At 39.0% G+C, this 20,089-nt stretch overlaps 1 protein-coding gene across 1 annotated transcript in view; it reads left to right on the forward strand.

Annotated features, from left to right (window-relative positions):
- The window catches only part of PDCL2 (phosducin like 2), a 29,820-nt gene extending 18,073 nt beyond the window's left edge, over nt 1-11,747 (forward strand). The window contains exons 4-6 of the mRNA XM_056111326.1: nt 3,752-3,895; nt 8,378-8,586; nt 11,590-11,747. Of these exons, the coding sequence (XP_055967301.1) occupies nt 3,752-3,895; nt 8,378-8,586; nt 11,590-11,747 (511 nt within the window). The remainder of the gene's footprint in view (nt 1-3,751; nt 3,896-8,377; nt 8,587-11,589) is intronic.
- Nucleotides 11,748-20,089: the final 8,342 nt, after the last annotated feature.

Below are 20,089 nucleotides of genomic sequence, written 5' to 3' on the forward strand. Positions count from 1 at the left end.
GTTCATCCCGTCTTGGGCAAGGTTTGTGCTCTCTTGGGTGAGGCTTGTCTGAGCACTTGGAGGGTGTCCTTGTGCATGGCGGTTGGGTCCTGAAGGTTATCAGCTGCCGGGGTTCTGTTTGGGGCTGGGACAGCAACTCAACCTTCCCCCCTCTGAGGTGCCCCAATGAAGACATGCTGGTGCAGGGTCAGGACATTCTGCGGCACTCTCTTCTGGGTCTTGGCCATTGATGAGATTGCATGTCTCCAGGGACAGTCTGTGGGTGTGACTGCCAAGCTAATGGAAAACGGGGGATCTGCGGGGGGGGGGGGGGGAGACCCAGTCCTGATCCAAGCGATCCTGAAGATCTCAGTCACGGGTTCCCACCCTCTGCGCTACTGGCCCTAACTGCATCTTCTGATCTCTTTCGAGATTTATGGGTCTCTGAAATAAGGCCAAAAAGTGAGCTTATATAGCTGAGCAAGAGGTGGTTTGTGGGTGTGGCTCCCACATACCTAACTTTTGGCTCTTTAAATTTTTGGTAAACTTGCCCCCAAGTTGTTGGGGTCTGGCCAAAGGTACAACAGCAATTGGGGGTATCTGGAAGTCTGAAGGCACCATCAGGCTGCTTATGCACTTGCCCCACAGGTACAGGTTAACCTGCTGCCATCACCATATCCCCATGGATGACTGTTCTTGATATTTGTCTCTAGGCTTTATTTTGCTAGAATTATTTGTTAATAAAAGTGAGTGGTTTGGATGGCAATACTTCCCAAAGCATTGTACAAATTCAGTGCAATCCCTATAAGGATACCCATGACATTCTTCAAAGAAATGGAGCAAACACTCCTGAAATTTATATGGAACAATAAGCCCCCACAAATATCTAAAGCAATTCTTGGGGAAAAGAAAATGGGAGGAATCAACCTCCCTAACTTCAAACTCTACTACAAAGCAGTAATAATTAAAACAGCATGGTACTGGAACAAAGGCAGAGCTGCAGACCAATGGAACAGGGTTGAATACACTGACATCTCCTCTCAATCATATGATCATCTAATCTTTGATAAAGGTGCAAGAAATGTGAAGTGGAGTAAGGAAAGCCTCTTTAACAAATTGTGCTGGCAAAACTGGATGGCTACATGCAAAAAATGGGCTCAGAACTCTGCCTAACACCATGTACAAAAGTAAGATCAAAATGGATTACAGTCCTCAACATCAGACCAGAAACCATAAGGTACATTGAAGACAAAGTTGGCAAAACTCTCCATGACATTGAAGCTAATGGTATCTTCAAAGATGTCACGCCACTGGCCAAGCAAGTGAAAACAGAGATAGATAAATGGGACTATCTTAAACTAAGAAGCTTCTGCACCTCAAAAGAAACAGTGACCAAAATACAAAGACAGTCTACAGAATGGGAAAGGATATTCGCTAAATAGACATCTGACAAGGGGTTGATATCAAGGATATATGAAGTACTGGTTGAACTCCACAAGAAGAAAACATCCAACCCCATCAAAAAATGGGGCAATGAAATGAACAGCAACTTTCTCAAAGAAGAAATCCGAATGGCAAAAAAGCACATGAGAAAATGCTCTACATCATTAATCATCAAGGAGATGCAGATCAAAACCACAATGAGATACCATCTCACACCTCAGAGACTGGCCCACATCCAAAAGAACAAAAGCAACCGATGCTGGCGCGGATGTGGCGAGAAAGGGACACTCTTTCACTGTTGGTGGGAATACCGACCGGTTCAGCCCTTTTGGAAAACAGTATGGACGATCCTCAAAAAATTAGAAATTGAGCTCCCATTTGACCCAGCAATACCACTCCTGGTAATATATCCCAGAGAGGCAAAAATGTATAGTCGAAGTTACATCTGCACTTGTTTGTTCATTGAAGCTCTCTTTACAATAGCCAGAATCTGGAAAAAACCTGAGTGCCCAGGAACAGATGACTGGTTAAAGAAACTTTGGTACATCTACACAATGGAGTACTATGTAGCTGTTAGAAAAGACAAAGTCATGAAATTTACATACAACTGGTACTACATGGAAAGTATCATGCTAAGCGAAATGAGTCAGAAAGAGAGGGCTAGACATAGAAAGATTGCATTCATCTGGGGGACATAAAGTAACAAAATAGGAGATTAATACCCAAGAATAGCCGAGATCAGTACCAGGAGGATTACTCCATGGCTTAGAGGCCAGCCGGGCATTCTAGGGGAAAGGGCAGCTTAGATAGAGAAGGGAGCACCAAATAAAAGGTGTTTGGAGGATCCTCCCAGGAGGGGAGATGCATGTTGAAAGTAGACTATGGACTGAACATGATTGCCACTAAATGCCTCTTTTGCAGACCCCAACACCCAAAAGGAGAGAGAGAACAAAAGGGAATGCCCTAACAAAGAGGCAGGGTGGGATGGGGGAGATGGGTGTGGGAGGGATACTGGGATCCATGGTGGTGGAAAACGGGCACTGGTGTAGGGATGAGTATTTGATCATTGTATAATCAAAACCCAAGCACAAAAATTTGTAAATCTTCAACTGTACCTCATGGTGTTTCACTAATAAAAATTTTTTTTTAAAAGTGAGTGGTTTGGGAGCCAGAGGATAGTCAATGGGGAGAGTGCTTGCCTAGCATGCGGCCAATCTGGGTTCAATCCCTGGCATCCAATAGCTTGCCAGGAATGATTTCTCTGTGCAGAGCTAGCAGTAAACACTCTGACCTTAGCCCCACCCCAAATAAAATGAGTGGTTTTACCTAACATGTTTCTAACACTTGAAATAAAGATAGTTCTTTTCAATATACATCTATCTATCTATCTATCTATCTATCTATCTATCTATCTATCTATCTATATTTATCTGTATATATTGGTGTCTGGGTCTCACCCAGCAGTGTTTAGGACTTACTTCTGATTTTGTGCTCAAGGGTCACCCCTAGTGGGATTTGGGGAATCATATGACATGCTGGGGATTGAACCTGGGTTAGTCATGTCCAAGGCAAAGCATGCTGCCCGCTGTGATGCACTTTAAACAGTACATGGTGAACACTGAAGAAATGATCACTGAACACTGAAGAATATTCTCCTTGATAAGTGTTTTAATTGCAGGGGAGAATTTATTTCCTAGATGTCTAAGTAAATGCTTCTTTGTAATGATTAAGACCTAATACTAAATAAACTTTAAAATCAATAGCTAACTTATACTCTGCAATTTTTAATAGTAACACAAGTTTCCATAGTAAAAGGGAAACAGGGTGTCTGGAGAGATGGTTCCAAGGTCCAGAGTACATGCTATGTATGCATGAGGAGACCCCAAGTTTAATACTTGGTACTGCAGGAATCCCTGAGCAAGGTCAAGTCACTGAGTACTTCCAGGTGTGGTCCTGGTTTTCCCCAAGCACTGCCAGCAAAAGCAATACCACATTGTCCACCTGAGCATGGAACCTGCAGGGCTAAAAAAAATGAGGAAGGACAGGAGAGATAGTGTAGGGATTAAGGTGCACCCCCTGTACGTGGCTCACCCTGGTTCCATCCCTAGCACCACATGTTTCTCTGAGCACTAGCCTAGGGCCCAAATACCACTTGAAGTCATCCCTCCCTCCCTGTGCCCCCACCCCCAAGCACAAAGAAAGATGATAGGGAAATTGGCATAAAACCATGATTTAATCTTCTAGCCTTTTGAAATTGTTTGATATGTACTGGCAGTTACATCATTCATTGCTCTGAATTATTCTGTAATTTACCTTCCTTTTTAATTAGAGAAAAGCGGTTAAAGGAATGGAAAGCACTTAAGAAAAAACAGAAATTTGGAGAGTTAAGAGAAATTTCTGGAAATCAGTATGTTAATGAAGTCACAAATGCAGAAAAAGATGTGTGGGTTATAATTCATCTCTACAGATCAAGGTAATTATCTCATTTTTGCAAAATGTTAATATGCTGATTTTTAAAGGACATATTTTTGGTTTCAAAGATTTTATATAACAAAACTACTAAATAAAATATATGTTTATAGTCATTAACTTTAGCAATTTAATTAGATATTTTGAAATATTTTCACATCTAACTTACAGAACTTGTTATATTCAGAAAAATAAACACTGACAATTTAGAGGAAATTCATGGGGCAGCAACTTTGTACATCAGAAACATAAATGATAACATTATTGTAACCAAGGACTCTTTATGAAACTAAATTTCATATTAAAAAATAGAAACAAAGATACTGAAACATAGAAACAACATAAAATGGGCACACTAGGTAGATTCAATAATTAGTTTTTTGAGATATTTATATCTTGCAGTGTATGTATATCCTAATTTCAGGAGCATTTAAGTTACAATGCATGCAATTATTTCAAAGTAGTTGCAGGGGAATAATGCTTTATTCTGAAGTACTTTAGTATGCTAAAGTACTATCTTTAACACATAAGGGCATTTTGCTACGTAATCACAATACTGTTTCTTTACCTAACAAAATCAACAATGATTCTTGAGTTTTTGATAACAAATCTTTGCTCAAATTTATCCAACTGAATTTTATAAATACATAATAGTTTTGAACAAGGAGTCAGTCAAGAAACATGCTCTGAAAATAAGACATTTAAGAGTCTTATGTGTGTGGCTGGGGTCATGGCTATGCAGTAGAGGAAACATTTGGAATGCATATTTCTCAACATTATCACACACAAAAAAGGAAGAAAATCCAAATTCTTTGATGAATTCCTTTATGAATTCAAAGAGAAAAAAACTTTTTTAAAATTTGTTTTGGGGTAATACCTGTATTGAAATATTTGTGTCTTTCACAATAGTTTATGGAAAAATCTAAGATACTTGTATAAGATATTAGTTTTCTTGATATTAAGAAAATGCAATTACATGGAGGTCTAAAATATACATTATAAGAACATTAATCTAGGCACCAGAGATAATAGAGGGCATAAGGCATTTGCCTTGCATCTTATCAACTTTTGCTTGAATCCACAGCACCATATATGGTTCCTGAGCACTGCTAGGGTTCATGTTGAGAACCAGAAATAGCCCTTGAACACTCTCCAAGAAAACCCTACCACAACTACCAAAAAATAGAAAATTAATTTATAATCAAGTTTATAAGATGTATTCGAGAATTTCTTGAAGTATTCTTTAGAAAAATATACTTTTAAATAATGGATTTATTCATATAGCTGCAGCAAATTTTGGTGGGCAAGATAATGGGACCAAACTCAGCAGTGATCAGGGCTTAGGGATACTGGCTCTGTGCTCAGGGATCACTCCAGTTAGTGCTCAGGGATCCATATGTGTTGCCAGGGATCAAACTGGAGTTGGTTGTATGTAAGGCAAGTGACTTATTTTGTACAATTTCTCCTGCCCCCAAAGCAAATTTCTAATTTAAGTAGCAAATTAAATAGCAAATTTCAGCTGCCATCTATAAATTTTATTTATGGGGGTTTCTTTTTGGAACACTAAACTTATCCCAGACCTCGTACGTACAGAACGTATTTTCTACCACTGAGCTACATCCTTTGCCCCATCTATAAATTTGACAGGGGGTCAAAAATTTCTTGACTGTGTACTTATAGAGATAATTGACCCTGTGCCAATGAGCCTCATGAGTCAGCTTTGAGTCAGTTTTGTTTCTAATTTTATTCAAACTTACACCTTTCCTGATTGGTTGTATTCCTTGTTCTTATACCCACTTACTTATTTTGAACACTTAAATACTAGAAATAGGCCCTTAGCTTGCTGCCTGAGGTCTCCCTTATATTTTATTGTTCTGCTGAGATTAATTCCTGACTGCAGAGGCTAGAGACCTAGCTCAATGGGCTGAACACATGCTTTGCATGCAAGAGGCCTGGGTTTGATCCATGGCTTTCATGGCCCTCCAGCCATTGCCAGAAGTAGCCCCTGAGTACTGTCAGGTAGCCCTGTCCTCCCATTGTCCATCAATAAGCTCGAGCAGGCACCAGTAACATCTCCATTGTGAGATTTCTCGTTACTGTTTTTGACATATTGAATACGTCATGGGGAGCTTGCTGTGCTCTCCAAGAGGGATGGAGGAACCAAACCCCGGTGGGCTGCATGCAAAGCAAATGCCCTACCTACTGTGCTATCACTTCGGCCCAAGTGCTGTCAGGTATGGCTGCAAAACCAAAAGAAAAAAATTTTGACTGCCGAACCCGAGCATCAGATTTCCACCCCAGCCACCTGCTATCAGAACTATCTGGCAGGCAATTAGTCTATCCCTGGACTGAATCTATTAGGCTCTGTGCTCTTACCGCCATTCTTTTCACTGCCACCACCCATGCCCACCCGCCTTCTGCCATTCACACCACGCATCCAATAAATGTCTGTCATTTCCATTGGCTCAGCTCTCATTCTGACAACAGTGGATAAAATTTGTCCCAGTTTTATCCACACAGACCTAATGGAGTTATTTTGCCTAGTTGAGGAAAATGGAAATGTTTAAAGTCAGTTTATACCACTGTTTTGTGTTTTACAGTAAACTAATATTTGTGACAATGATATCTAAATTATATGATATAATATAAATATATATTAAACTGATACTTAAACTAATAGCTAGCCAGTATATATTTCTCTTGTCTTTAGTAGACCACCCTCTATACTAAAGTATAATATCTAGATTTGTAGCAGGTTATGATTATCAAAAGAAATAATATGTATATTTAGAAATGTGAATTAAACACTTCAGTCATTTAATTTTTCTCAGTTTCTAATTCCATAAATTTATATAGAATATGAACTGGTAGAAAATTTTATAGATGTTGGAATTGTGAAGGCACATAAGACCTCTGCCAATAAAGAAATAAAAAATTACATGTAATTGTTTTTTCGGTACTATGGTAGGATTTGCTTGAGCGAGTACCAGTAACATCTCCATTGTGAGACTTGTTGTTACTGTTTTTGGCATATCAAATACACTATGGGGAACTTGCCAGGCTTTGCCGTGTAGGCAGGATACTCTCAGTAGCTTGCCGGGCTCTCCGAGAGGGACAGAGGAATCAAACCCGAGTCGGCCGCATGCAAGGCAAACTCCCTATCCACTGTGCTATCTGGTGCCCGCTCGAGCAAATCGATGAACAACTGGAGGACAGTGCTACAGTACTACAGTGCTACCTGGTAGGATTAAATAGATACTAAGAGGGAGTACTTAGTGCTATCCTTGGAAGACAGAAGTATGTAACTTTATACAGATTAAGAAGTTCTTAAGTTTTGGCTCAAAAGATGAAAGTTTCCTTAAGTTTACAGGATTGAAGATTTGAAGTAGACAATTTGAACCAGGGATTTCATATGGAGTTTAAATAGAGATGCAGAAACAAGGAGCACTGTCTTGCTGTTGGTGGACCTTTAAAGTAATATGCTAGGAGGTAAAGCATAATGTTGGAGAGAGTAAGGACAAACTGGGAACATGAAGAACCTTGAAAACTATAGGAAGAGCCAAGGCTTTATTACAAAAGCAGTGGAGAGCCACTGAAGGACTTTCACCGAGGGTTGGTGAAACTTGTAAGCATCAAGAAAATTGAGGACCAGAGAGATAGTAATGAAGCTAAGGCACTTGCTTTCAGTGTGGTGGAAGCAGTTAATCCATAGCACCAAACTACAAATTTACTTAGAGAGAAGCAAAATGAGGGAAAGGGAAGGAAAGAGTTGGAGGAAGTTTGAAAAGGAATTTTAGATAGGATAATCTCATATGGAAATAAACCCAAGATGATGATTATAGCTCAACAACTCAAAAGTGTCAGGGATTCCTTAGAAGTGTTCAGGGTAGGGCTTTGTTTTGGTTTGTTACAGATTTTTTGTTTTGTTTTGTTTTTATAAAATGAGAACTGACTTGGATTAATTTGATGCTAAGCAGATGTATTATCATTACTATAGGTATCAATTTCCCCTAAGCGATAGCACAGCGGTAGGGCATTTGCCTTGTGCGCAGCCAGCCGGGCCAAGCCGGGTTCGACTCCTCTGCCTCTCTCGGAGAGCCCGGCAAACTACCGAGAGTATCTCGCCCACACGGCAAGGCCTGGCAAGCTACCCGTGATGTATTCGATATGCCAAACACAGTAACAACAAGTCTCAAAATGGAGACGTTAATGGGCACGCTTGAGCAAATTGATGAACAATGGGAGGACAATGCTATATAATATATAAAATAATCTTTGTAAGAAAAATCAGAGTACTCCACAGCTCATCATCATTGCTAATGGTCACACTAGAAGCTGATATCTGATGTGCTTCTAATCCTAAATAGATATCTAAATATAATTTTTTGTCATGGAGATGTCTGATCGTCTAAACTGAGATAAGTATTCTGAGCTTCAAAGATACTGTGCATACTTTTTTTTCTTTTCTTTTCTTTCCTTTTTATAGCATCCCAATGTGTATGTTGGTTAACCAGCATCTTAGTCTCCTAGCAAGAAAGTTTCCAGAAACTAAATTTGTTAAAGCCATTGTGAATAGCTGTATTCAACACTATCATGATAATTGCCTGCCGACAATTTTCATTTATAGAAATGGTCAGATAGAAGGAAAATTCATTGGAGTCATAGAATGTGGAGGGATAAATCTTAAGCTGGAAGGTAACAATACTGTTTTAAACATTATTTTAATTAATGAGTATCACAGAGTTTATTACCATAAAGCAGTCTTTTTCTTGGTGTCAGAAAGAGAGTACAGGAGGAAAGGCACTTGCCTTGCATGCAGCTGTTTAAGCTGTATACTCCATATAAATACCCATGACTCTAGTTAAAACCTGCAGTACCACATCTGGTCCTGTGAGCACTGCCACGTATGGCCCAACACCCTCCATCTCCCAGTGTTTTTCCTTCTAGTTTTCTCTTCTTGTATTCCTCCAGGTTAGTTTTCTTATAATAATACTCATCTTGACTAAATTCTGGTTTTGGTGGCAGAGGTGGGGAGGGGACTCACCGGGTGATGCTCAGGAGTTACTGCGGTGCTCAGAGGACCATATGGGGTTCCAGGGATTGAACTTAGGATGGCTGCATACAAGGAAAGCCCCTTACCCCCCCATACTGTCTCTCCAGCTTTGAACACTTGATTAAATTCTTTTGTTATTGTTTATTTTGGGGCTGCACCCAGCAGTGCGGAGGGTTTATGCCTGGCTCTGCACTCAGGAATCACTCCTGGCAGTGCTCGGGGGGACCATATGGGATGAGGAGGATGAAACCCAGGTCACCCCCATGCAAAGCAAGCACCCTACCCACTGTACTAATGCTCTGGTCCCTGATTGAATTCTTAATGCTGTCTTAAGATAAATTAAAAATTCAGGATTCAAAATCTTCTCTACTGAATTTCTGTTACATTTGCCACAAAACTAACTTTTCATTTGCTCATATAGTATCTCTGTCTGTCTGTCTGTCTGTCCTCCCGTTGTTCATCGATTTGCTCAAGCAGGCCCAGTACCATCTCCATTGTGAGACTCTTTGTTACTGTGTTTGGCATATTGAATACTCTCGGTAGCTTGCCAGACTCTCTGAGAGGGGCGGAGGAATCAAACCCGGCTTGGCCGGGCTGGCTGTGTGCAAGGCAAATGCCCTACCACTGTGCTATCACTCCAGCCCTATAGTATCTCACTTGTTGTTAATCAATTCCCTTGTGCTAAAAAGTACAGAGCCTTTTTTCATTCCATAATACATGGCACAGAACTTTATATATTTCCACCTTTTAAAAAATATGTTTCCTAACCTACTTTTAAAGTCAGGTGCTTGCTCTAGCCATTCCTTAAAACTCCTTTTATTTTTCACTATTATTAAAATCTTTTTTCCCCCTCTGCCCTATTGAAGTTATTGTTAACAGCAGTTTTAAGGACATAGTCCTTACTATCATTCCCTTAAAATTTTTTGCTTTTACTGTGGTCTTCAATACTTTCATTCCCAGGATTTCTTCCTTTTCCTTTTCCTAGTCTCCAAAGCCCCTCTTTGTCTTACCACTGGTTTTGTTCAACTTGGAGTTTCAGGCTCTTAATTAAAAATAATTTAAGAGTACAGTTATATATCAAACATTCATGTAATCATGATCAAAAATAGGGGCAAGACAGATAGTACAGGGTAAGGTGGAACATTGTTCAATGCCTAGCACTGCATATGGTCATAGAGTATTGCCAGGGTCACTCCTAAGCATGGTAAGAAGAGCACCAAGTGTAGTCCAAACCTCTTTTCCCCCAAATAAAAAAAATACCCAAATCCAAAAATTGTTGCCCAGAATTAAGAGTGGGAACATTTGTTCATATTTGTTTACACTATTTATTTTTCACTGTTAAAATAACATGACATCTTTAGTTCAGGTTACTTGTATTTCCATGCTTTTGCCCAGTTCCCTCCTACCTTCATATAATTCATCACTATCATGAATCATGTATTATTTGGTTCATGTCTTCTTTTTATTGATTTATATTCTTTAAATGCCTTAAGTATAAAGTATACCCCTAGAAATAATCACCTTAAACTATTTTTGAGCCACACCCATTATGTTCAGGGATTACTCTGCACTCAGGAATTAATTACTCCTGGAAAGAACTCAGAGGACCATATGGGCTTCCAGGGATCAAATCAGTGACAGCCACATTCAAGGCAAACACCCTACCCCTGTACTATTGCTCTGGTCCCTCATTTTTAAATATGAGTGTATAGTTAATGGCTTAAGTACATATTCACTTTGTGCTACCATCACCGTTATCCAGCCCTAATACTTACTGCATCATTGGGGGGGGGGGGGCAGGAGTGGGAATGCTTAGGGCATCTATCATTTTGTTCATCTATCAAGATGATAAATCATATATAGGTGAAAAAGTCATATATATGTGATAAATCAAGTAGGTCATCACCTATCGTCCTGCCCCTATTTTTGGTCCTGATTCTGTGCTCAGAGGTCATTCACTCCTCTTGGTGTTTAGGGTACCATATGTGGTAGCAGAGATCAAACGAGAGTCATCTGTGTGCAAGGCAGTACCCTACTTAAGGTCCCAGCTTCAGCCCCCTTTATTAAAGCTTTCCAGTGTATTGTTACATTTTTTATAATAGTCTCATGATTTTAAAAATATTTTTCTTGGTTATGTTTTGTGTTAATTCTTTATACTTTGTGCTTGGTTTCTTCCCTTTTCTCATGAAAATTTTTGCCTGCGGTGTCTCTTGTTCTTCTCTTCGAAGAAACAGATTTTGATTTTGTTAGTTATTTCTACTGATTTTGTTTTTATTCTCTATTGTCTTTTCTAATGTTTTGTCTTCTGATTTCTTTGAGTTTAATGTTCTTAGATTCATGATCTGAGCTTTTAAACCATGTATTTTCAGTTATTTAAAAATAAACTTGGGGGGGGCAGAGCAAGTAGGGCATTTGCCTTGTACATGGCCAGCCCAAGTTCAATCCCCACCACCCCATATGGTCCCCCATGCATGACCAGTAGTGATCTCTGAGCTTAGAGCCAGGAGTAAGCCTTGAGCACCACTGTATATGGCCCCAAACTCCAAAATTTAAATGAAAAAAAACTTTTAATTTTGTATAGATGAGAAATTTTTCTTGCTTTACCAGGTCTTTTATCTGATTCAATGATGGGTTGTTTATTGCAGAACTTGAATGGAAGCTAGCAGAAGCTGGAGCAATACAAACTGATTTGGAAGAAAACCCCAAAAAACGCATTGTAGATGTGATGGTATCTTCAATTAGAAACACTTCTATTTATGATGACACTAATAGTTCAAACAGTGATAATGATGATACCAAATAGAGAACTCTTTAATAAATAGCCTTTAACTATTAAGTCTGCTACTGTCTTTATAGTCAAATACAGTTTTATTTTCATTTTGTATTTATAGCTTTGTGCCATTTTAGAAACTCAGTTATTTTACTAAAATATTTATGACTTCTAATAAAAGTAGAATTTTTATTGACCCTTGATAACTTCATGTGCTGCACCCTTTTGTGAACCCACATTAGAGAAAAACACACATTTTGTATCTTCTGTGTTGCTTATAAACCTCCAGATAGTCCCATGAATGAAAATTATGGAAAAGAACAATCACATTTCATTTAAGTTTAAATGTAAAAGTTCACTATTTAGGATTCTAAAGTTAAATTCTTATTTAAAGTCACATATGCTTTTCCTTTGGAAATCTTTTCCTTTGTAAAAAAAACAAAACGTTAACCAATCAATAGGAAAATGCAGCAGACTCTGAAAAGTACATAACAAACATCACCACTATCATTATTTTTGTTATCAAGAAAGATAATTACTAAGTACTTTCACTTATAGATTATAGAAACATAGATTATTAGAAACATTCACTTAATCACTTAATCCCCATTATTCATCAATTTACTCGAGTGGGTGCCAGTAACGTCTCCATTCATCCTGGTTGCATGCTAGCATAGCCCAATGGTATCTGTTTGTTCTAGGAACATGCAGAGCCTCAAACCGATCATTCAGGGTCTTGACGAAGTCTGACCATCTTGTAGGTGGGCGTCCACATGATCTTTTGATGTCCTGTGGAATTCAATCAGTAATGGCTCTAGTCCAGCGGTTGTCTGTAAACCTCATTACGTGTCCAGCCCATCTGATTTTTGATGTCTTGGCAAATGAGACAGCGTCCCTGATTCTTGAGCGTTGACGAAGATCAGAACTCCGGATTCTATCCCTCATTTGAGTGAATCGTGATATTCCAAGCATAGCTCTTTCGATTCCTCTTTGAGAGACCCGAATAGCGCTCTCATCCTGTTTTCGTAGGGTCCAGGTCTCTGAGGCATATGTTAATGCAGGAAGAACAGTGGAATCAAAGAGATGTGCTCGTAGCTGGAGGTTCTTTGTCCTTTTAGTTATTTCTTCAACGCTCTTGAAGGCATTCCAAGCCACTCTCTTCTTCCTGAGCAACTCAGGTGCCAGGTCATTCATCATGTTGATTTCTCGACCTAGGTATAGTTAACTGTTGCATTAGGAGATGGTGGTTCCGTTGAGAGCGAATGGAGCGTCAGGAACAAGGCTGTTTCTCATAAACATTGTCTTCGTAAGATTCAGCTGTAGTCCGACCTTTCCACATTCACGGTCAAAGTCGGCCAGCATTTGTGCCGCTTGGCTGATGTTTGGTGTTATTAGAACGATGTCATCAGCAAAGCGGAGGTGGTGTAGTTGCCGACCATCTATCTTCACTCCCATTCCTTCCCATTCCAGTCGTCTCATGATGTTCTCGAGGGTGGTACTGAAGAGTTTTGGTGAAATGGTATCACCCTGCCGAACCCCTCTCTTGACATCAACGATCACTTCTTTGTAGAATGGTGAGATCCTGGTAGTGAATCCGCAATAGAGCTCACGAAGGATCTTGATGTATTGAGTTTGTATGCCCTGATTGGCTAGGGCTTCCATGACTGCTTCCGTCTCAACAGAATCTTTGGCTCTGTTGCGGCAACATGGGAAGATTCCGTCATTGACAACATTGATGAGGAATACGATCAAATGATTCAGCACCTCCATGATTGTGCGAGGAATGCCAAGAGAGAGATAACCACAAAAAACCGCCTTTCTTCGAACACTCTTGAACTTATTTGCCAACGTGGCTTGGCACATGCCTCAGGCAACCACAAGCGAACATCCGAGCTGGCAAAACAATGCAGAGAAGTCATCAAGGATGACCTCGAAAACAGGAGAGCAGCAGTGCTGGTAGATGCGGCAGAAGCTGGGAACATTAGACAAGTATAACATGTACGTTTCTAAATTGTGAGAGAAAATTGTTGTTGACATCTACCTGTATTTTAATAATTATCACAGAATGATTTGTGGGCACTGCAGAACACTTGGAGTATGTTTTTATCTTGGTTTAATAATGAACAATGTTTTAGTTCAACAAAACTTTATTCTTCTACTTTGTATTGATGATTATGTTTAAGGTTTGGCACAGATGTTTGTGAGAAAACCTTGATTAAGTTTAAATGCTTAAAAAATAAATCAGTAAAAATTAAAGCAGTTTTAAAAATACCTAACTTTGAAAAGTATGAAGAAGCCTTCTGAGATAGCCAAAAATATTTTTTTAAATATTCATCTTGGGACTGGAGGGAATAAAGCTGGAAACACAAACAGCGGTCTGCACACACTTAAGGGGAATAATTAACTATACTAGTCCACCTCTTGAAACTCTCCTTAGCAAATTGATGGTTAAATTCCTACTGGGGCTAACAGTGTGTAAATATAAAGTCATATTATCAAAAGGTTAAAATGTATGTTTGGGGCCTCTAGCCCATAAGGTTGGAACACATGGCTAGCATGTATATGAGTGAAATTTCCCTGTACCACAAGGTCCTCCCAAACATTGCTGGATATAGTCTTGGTGTACCCTACCAATGCCTTCCCAAATGGAACTTTAATATCATATATTGCATGTAAATATGAACATTATTTTCATCTCGAGTTGAAACCAAATGCAGTAGGTCTTCTGAAATGCAATCTATTTTTAGTAAATATGTTTGTATTTTTTTCTCTTTTGGTTAAAAGATTAAGTACTAATGGTATTTAAGATATCAGAGCTAAAAGATAAATACTCTGTTTACCTCTTAACTCAAATACACCACGTGGCAATAAGTTTTTTATTCACTAGTGCAGCTCCCGAAGATTAACATTTGTAAAAACATTTAAAAATATTTATAGGATGTCAAGGAGTGATTTCTTCCTTAACCTATTTTTTCTTTCTTTTTAATGATACACATGCATACTCCTCTAGCATGGACTTAAATCTGCCAATGTGGGTTAGTACTACTACATGCTACTTCACTGGTATTTTTTTTTTTTTTTTTTTTGCAGTTTACACCTGATAGTGCTAAGGGATTACTCCTGACTCTCTGCTCAGGTACTATTCCTGGTGGTGCTTAGGGAATGATATGTGGTGCCAGGGAGCAACCTGAGTCGACTGCATGTAAAGCAAACCTTAATTCTTTTATTATCTCTTCACCCCCCCCCCCACCCAATTTTGTTTGGGTTTTGGGCCACACCTGGCAATACTCAAGTATTACTCTTGACTCTGCAGTCTGGGATCATTCCTGGCAATGCTCAGTGGACTATATGAGATGTGAGGGATTATACCCTGGTCAGACCTGGATCAGGTGTGTGCAAAGCAACTTCCAACCTGCTGAACTATTGCTCGAGCCCCCTAACATTTTTTGAGTTTATTTTTGTGTTAACTTCCGCCCCCCATATCATTTATCAAAAGGTTATTATTTCTTATTGCATAACCTTAGTTTCTCTGTAGTAAATTAACCACGTGTATATGCATGGATTTTTTTCTGGTCTCTCCTGGTCTATTGATCTTAGGTGTTTGTTTCTATACCATTACCATATTTTTTTGATCACCATAGCTTTGTAATATAATTTGAAATCACAGTGCATGATATATTGAGCTTTGTTTTCCTTTCCATATATATTTTGGTTTTTCAGTGTCTTTTATGGTTCTTACAAATTTATGGTGGTTCTAGTTCTGTATAAAAATGGTATTGATAGTGTTATCTGATAGGGATAGATTAGAAAAAAATCTATTTGATAGAGGCTTCATTGAATTTGTAGATCAACTTGATATGTAGACATTTTAACACTGTTATTTTCCCCATAATCTAATAGTGGAAAATCTCTCGTGTCTTTAATTTCTTTTATGTCTTATAGCTTGTAGTGTAGGATATAGGTCTTTGATATCCTTAAATTTATTCCTTGTTATTTTATTCAGTTACATCGCTATAAATAGATGGCTTCATTAATCTTTATAATGGTTAATTTATGTATAGAATAACTAATTTTATATATTCTGTATGCTGTAAGGTTTCTGAATTTACTAGTTCTAACAATTTTTGATAGACTCTTTAGTATATTTGGGACTGAAGAGATAGTACAGGGGATAAGGCCTTTGCCTTGCATGTAGTTAACCCTGGTTTGATCCTCAGGACTACATATGATACCTTGAGTACCACCAGGAGTGATTTCTGAGCACAAAGCCAAGAATAAGCCCTGAGCACTTCCAGATGAGGCCCCAAAGAAAACTAAAACAAAACAAAAACATTAACAACAAAATAATCATTAGGGTTTTCTCTATATTATCTTCAGATAGTGTCAGTGTTACTCCTTCCTGTTTGTTTTGGATGCCTGTTCTTTTCTTACCTAATTACTTGGACTAGGACTCCTGGTCATTATCTTAGTTCTCATCTTAGAGGAAAATTTACACCATTGAATATGTTAGCTAGGGCTTTTCATACATGATTTTTTTATTATATTGAGGTAAATTCCTTCCCTATTCACTTTGTTGAACATTTTTATTATGAATGGGTATATGTGAGACCATTTTTAGTTAAATAGTTCCCTGCCTTTTACTGGTTCATTCCCTTTAATGCCAGGACTGGTAGTTTACCAGAATAAATACAATCCACTTGTTTCTAAATGTTCAGCCTTGAATGGACATATTAAGGTCTCCTAGAAATTCTGAGGCAGCATCCGTACTACACAGTTTCTTGATATAGGAGATCCATTTGCAACTGCCTTTCAATCCTGAGGCCAACGAATTAATTAATTTTGTTGAGCCTAATACCACATGGTCACCCAACACCACCAGATACAACCCCCAATTACTGAGCTGGGAGTAGCCCAGAGCACTGCCAGGTGTGACCCAAAAATAAATAAAAATTTGGGGCTAGAGAGAGTGTACAGGGTTTAAGAGGCCTTGCAAACTTCGTTTTGGTCCCAGCACCAAATATGATCTTATGAGCATTTCTACTAGTTAATACTTGAGCACAGGGCCAGATCATAACAAAGTCAAGAACCAAAATATAAAGATGTTAGTTGCTACCCCTACAGGAACTGAAGCAACTTGTGAACAAGAAAGTGAAACAAGATTTCTTTCCCCCTCAGTGTCAAGATGGTTCAAACTTGGGTGTCACTTTTTTTAGAATTTTAAAATTTATTATTATTGAATCACCATGAGATACAGTTACAAGCTTTCATGTTTGAGTTTCAATCATACAGTGATCAAACACCCATCCCTCCACCAGTGCACATTCTCCACCATCAATGTCCCCAGTATACCCCCACTTTCCAGCCCTCCCCCTGCCTCTGTAGCAGATAATTTCTCCCATACTCTCTCTATACTTTTGGGCATTATAGGCAATACAGATGCTGGGTGGCACTTTTTATATCAGCATCAATGAACCTAGAAGATGCTTACATGTCCATGCCATACCAAATTGTTGGTATGTGTAGCTTTATATCAGCTCATTACTTGGCCAGGCTTTCTATGCCTCTTTTTCCTGTGGACAAAATGCCTGTGGATAGAGTGGCAGTGTCTCTTTGCCATCATCTCTAGTTTCTCTGGGTTGATTTTGTTGCAGACTTGTTCACTTAACTCAGAGGGGGAGAATAAATACGAAACACCACAGTATTATTGAGAAACTTCTGACATGGTGCCAGTAATTGCTTCCTACTCTCAAGTACCCTGCTTATAAGACTTGCAGGTAGAGAGCTGGAGACGTGGAGACTTAAACTATTCAAGTAGTTTTGTTTTGCTTTTAGCCCTGGCCTCAGATGTCTGCAGTTATTTAGAAGATGAAGTACTTAATGTCCTTTGTTCTCCATTTTGCATTCTCACTAGCATTCTCTTACATGTGTTAGCAGTAAGTATTAGTGTCACATATCTAGAGGTCTTTAATTGCTAAGACAGGATTAGTAATATATTTCACTATCTCTCTCTTTTATGTGGGGCAGAGGAAGACTTTACTCAGGGCTTCCTACTATATCTGTGCTCAGGGATCATTCCTGTCAGGGCTCAAGGGACCAGATGGTGTACCAGGCTTTGAACCCAACTTGGCTGAATGCAAGGCAAGGGTCTTACACACTGTACTATCTCTCTCTATTCCCTCTATTTTTTATTTTAATACACATTACTAAGATTATCTCTTGACAATATTAATATCTGATTGCAACCATAATTTGTTATATAAAGATATCCTCTAATCCTTTTAGCATGCACCTTTTATCTCATTCATTCATTTACTTACCTCAGACATTGAAATGAATGCTGTATATATAGTGGTGAACAAAACACCTGGCTCTTGCCTTGGGAGTTCACCATGTGGTGATGCGAAAGATGGAATAACAAACATCAAACATCAAATATATAAGCACTTAAGTTAGGGATGTAGTTCTTTCCATGAATGCTTTACATGAGGCAAGGGTGAAGCCATGAGCTTCACTCTGGCACTGAAAACAAATTCATGAGGGGTCAGAGCTATAGTACAGTGGGTAAGGTGCTTTCTTTGCATGTGGCTGACCTGGGTTCGATCCCTGGGCACAGAACATGGAGTAACCCCTGAGGATTGCTGGGTATGCCCCAGACAACACAAAACACAAATAAAATTCTGGTTCATGCCCAGAACCATGTGACCATCTACCCCAGCACTGCAGATATAGTGGTCCTGATGGTCACTGAGCACTCTTGGGTATTGCCCTTCTATAATAAAATGTCAACACTTATATAGGATTTAAGTACAAGGGACTAGTATACCCACCTATCTTCCTATCATCTCTTCTTCCTTTCTCCTCCCTTTCTCTCCTGTTATTATATGAGTTGGTATTTTTATTATTCTCATTTTACAGATGAGAAAACCAACGAACAGAAAAATAACTTGAAGTCATACAGATGTTACAGATGGGTTTTAAATTCAGGTAGTTTATTAATTTTATTGATCTTAACTACCATGCTATATTGCCTCCATTAAAATATCAAAATACAGGAAGTCAGTTGGAAAGGGAGTCACAAATGATAATTTCTGTGTGTTTATACTGTCAGGCTCATACATGGTCGTGCTCAGGGAATTATAAGCATAAAACGGACAGGTGAAAATACTGACTAGGAAGCCCAGGGCCTCCTGTATGCAAAGCATGTGCCCAGCCAATTAAGTTACACTCTCTGTCCCGAAATTGTTCTGTTTAAATTAACAGCAAGGCGTGAGAAAAAAATGGAGTATCTAAATTATACAAATTGTATTTAAAGAGAGATTTAGGTCAGGGGACATAAAATAAGGATTTGTTAGACAGAATTTTTAAGGGAAAATTGTAACTTGCAAGTTAGAAAGTGGGGATGGAGTGATAGAACAGGGCGTAAGGCATTTGCCTTGCACTCGGCTGACTTGGATTCAATCCCTGGCATCCCATATGGTCCCCCGAACACTGCCAGGAGTGATTCCTGAGTGCAGAGCCAGGAATAACCCCTGAGCATCACTGGGCATGACCCCAAAAGCAAAAACAAAACAAACAAAAGAAAAATGTGGAAAGTTAGAAAGTTATTAGAAATACCTAAGTGTTCTCTTGAAGAGAATGTGAGGAAAAAGGGTAAGGGTAAAAAGGGTAACTGAACCATGGAAATTATGAAGGATGACAGAGGGAAAATAAAGTTATCAACAGGTCTTGGTAAATGATTAAATACAGAAAGTGAGAGGAAGGAGTCAAAGATGAACATGATTTGATCCTGGTGACTAAGAGGACAATGGAACCATTAAAAAGGGCAAAGGTATTTTTGAAGATCTATGTCCTAGAATCTAGATGTAAACTATACCAAGAGGGTATAGTCTTTACAGCCACATCCTAGGACAAGCATTCTGTCGTCTAGTCTGGCTTCACCCTACCTTGCCGCCTTTCTTGCTACCAAGTTTCAAAATTCATCATTGCAAGTGACAGAAAGCCTCCCTGGTGTAAGCAATAAAATGAACACTTGAAAATACTGACTAGTTTAATTTGAAATTCCCAGTCTTTTTTTTTTTTGGGTTATGGGCCACACCATAGTTCTCAAGCCTTATGCCTAGCTCTGTGCTCAAGGATCATTTCTGGTGGGATTCGAGAGACCATATTGGATGCCGGGCATCAAACCAGAGATGGCTGGCATCAAATCAAGGGCCTTGCCTGCTGTACTATTTTTAGGACCACAAATTCCCAGTCATTTAGCCTACAGCAGTTTCTGGACATCCATCAGAAATGTCTCCTGGGAAAATCTCTGAATGTGGTTTTTTAAGTCACCTTCTCAGAATTCATGAACAGAAAAGTGGCTTTGGTCCTTGATT

Source organism: Sorex fumeus, unplaced genomic scaffold (assembly GCF_029834395.1).
Source record: "Sorex fumeus unplaced genomic scaffold, SorFum_2.1 ptg000013l, whole genome shotgun sequence".
Lineage (NCBI taxonomy): Eukaryota > Metazoa > Chordata > Mammalia > Eulipotyphla > Soricidae > Sorex > Sorex fumeus.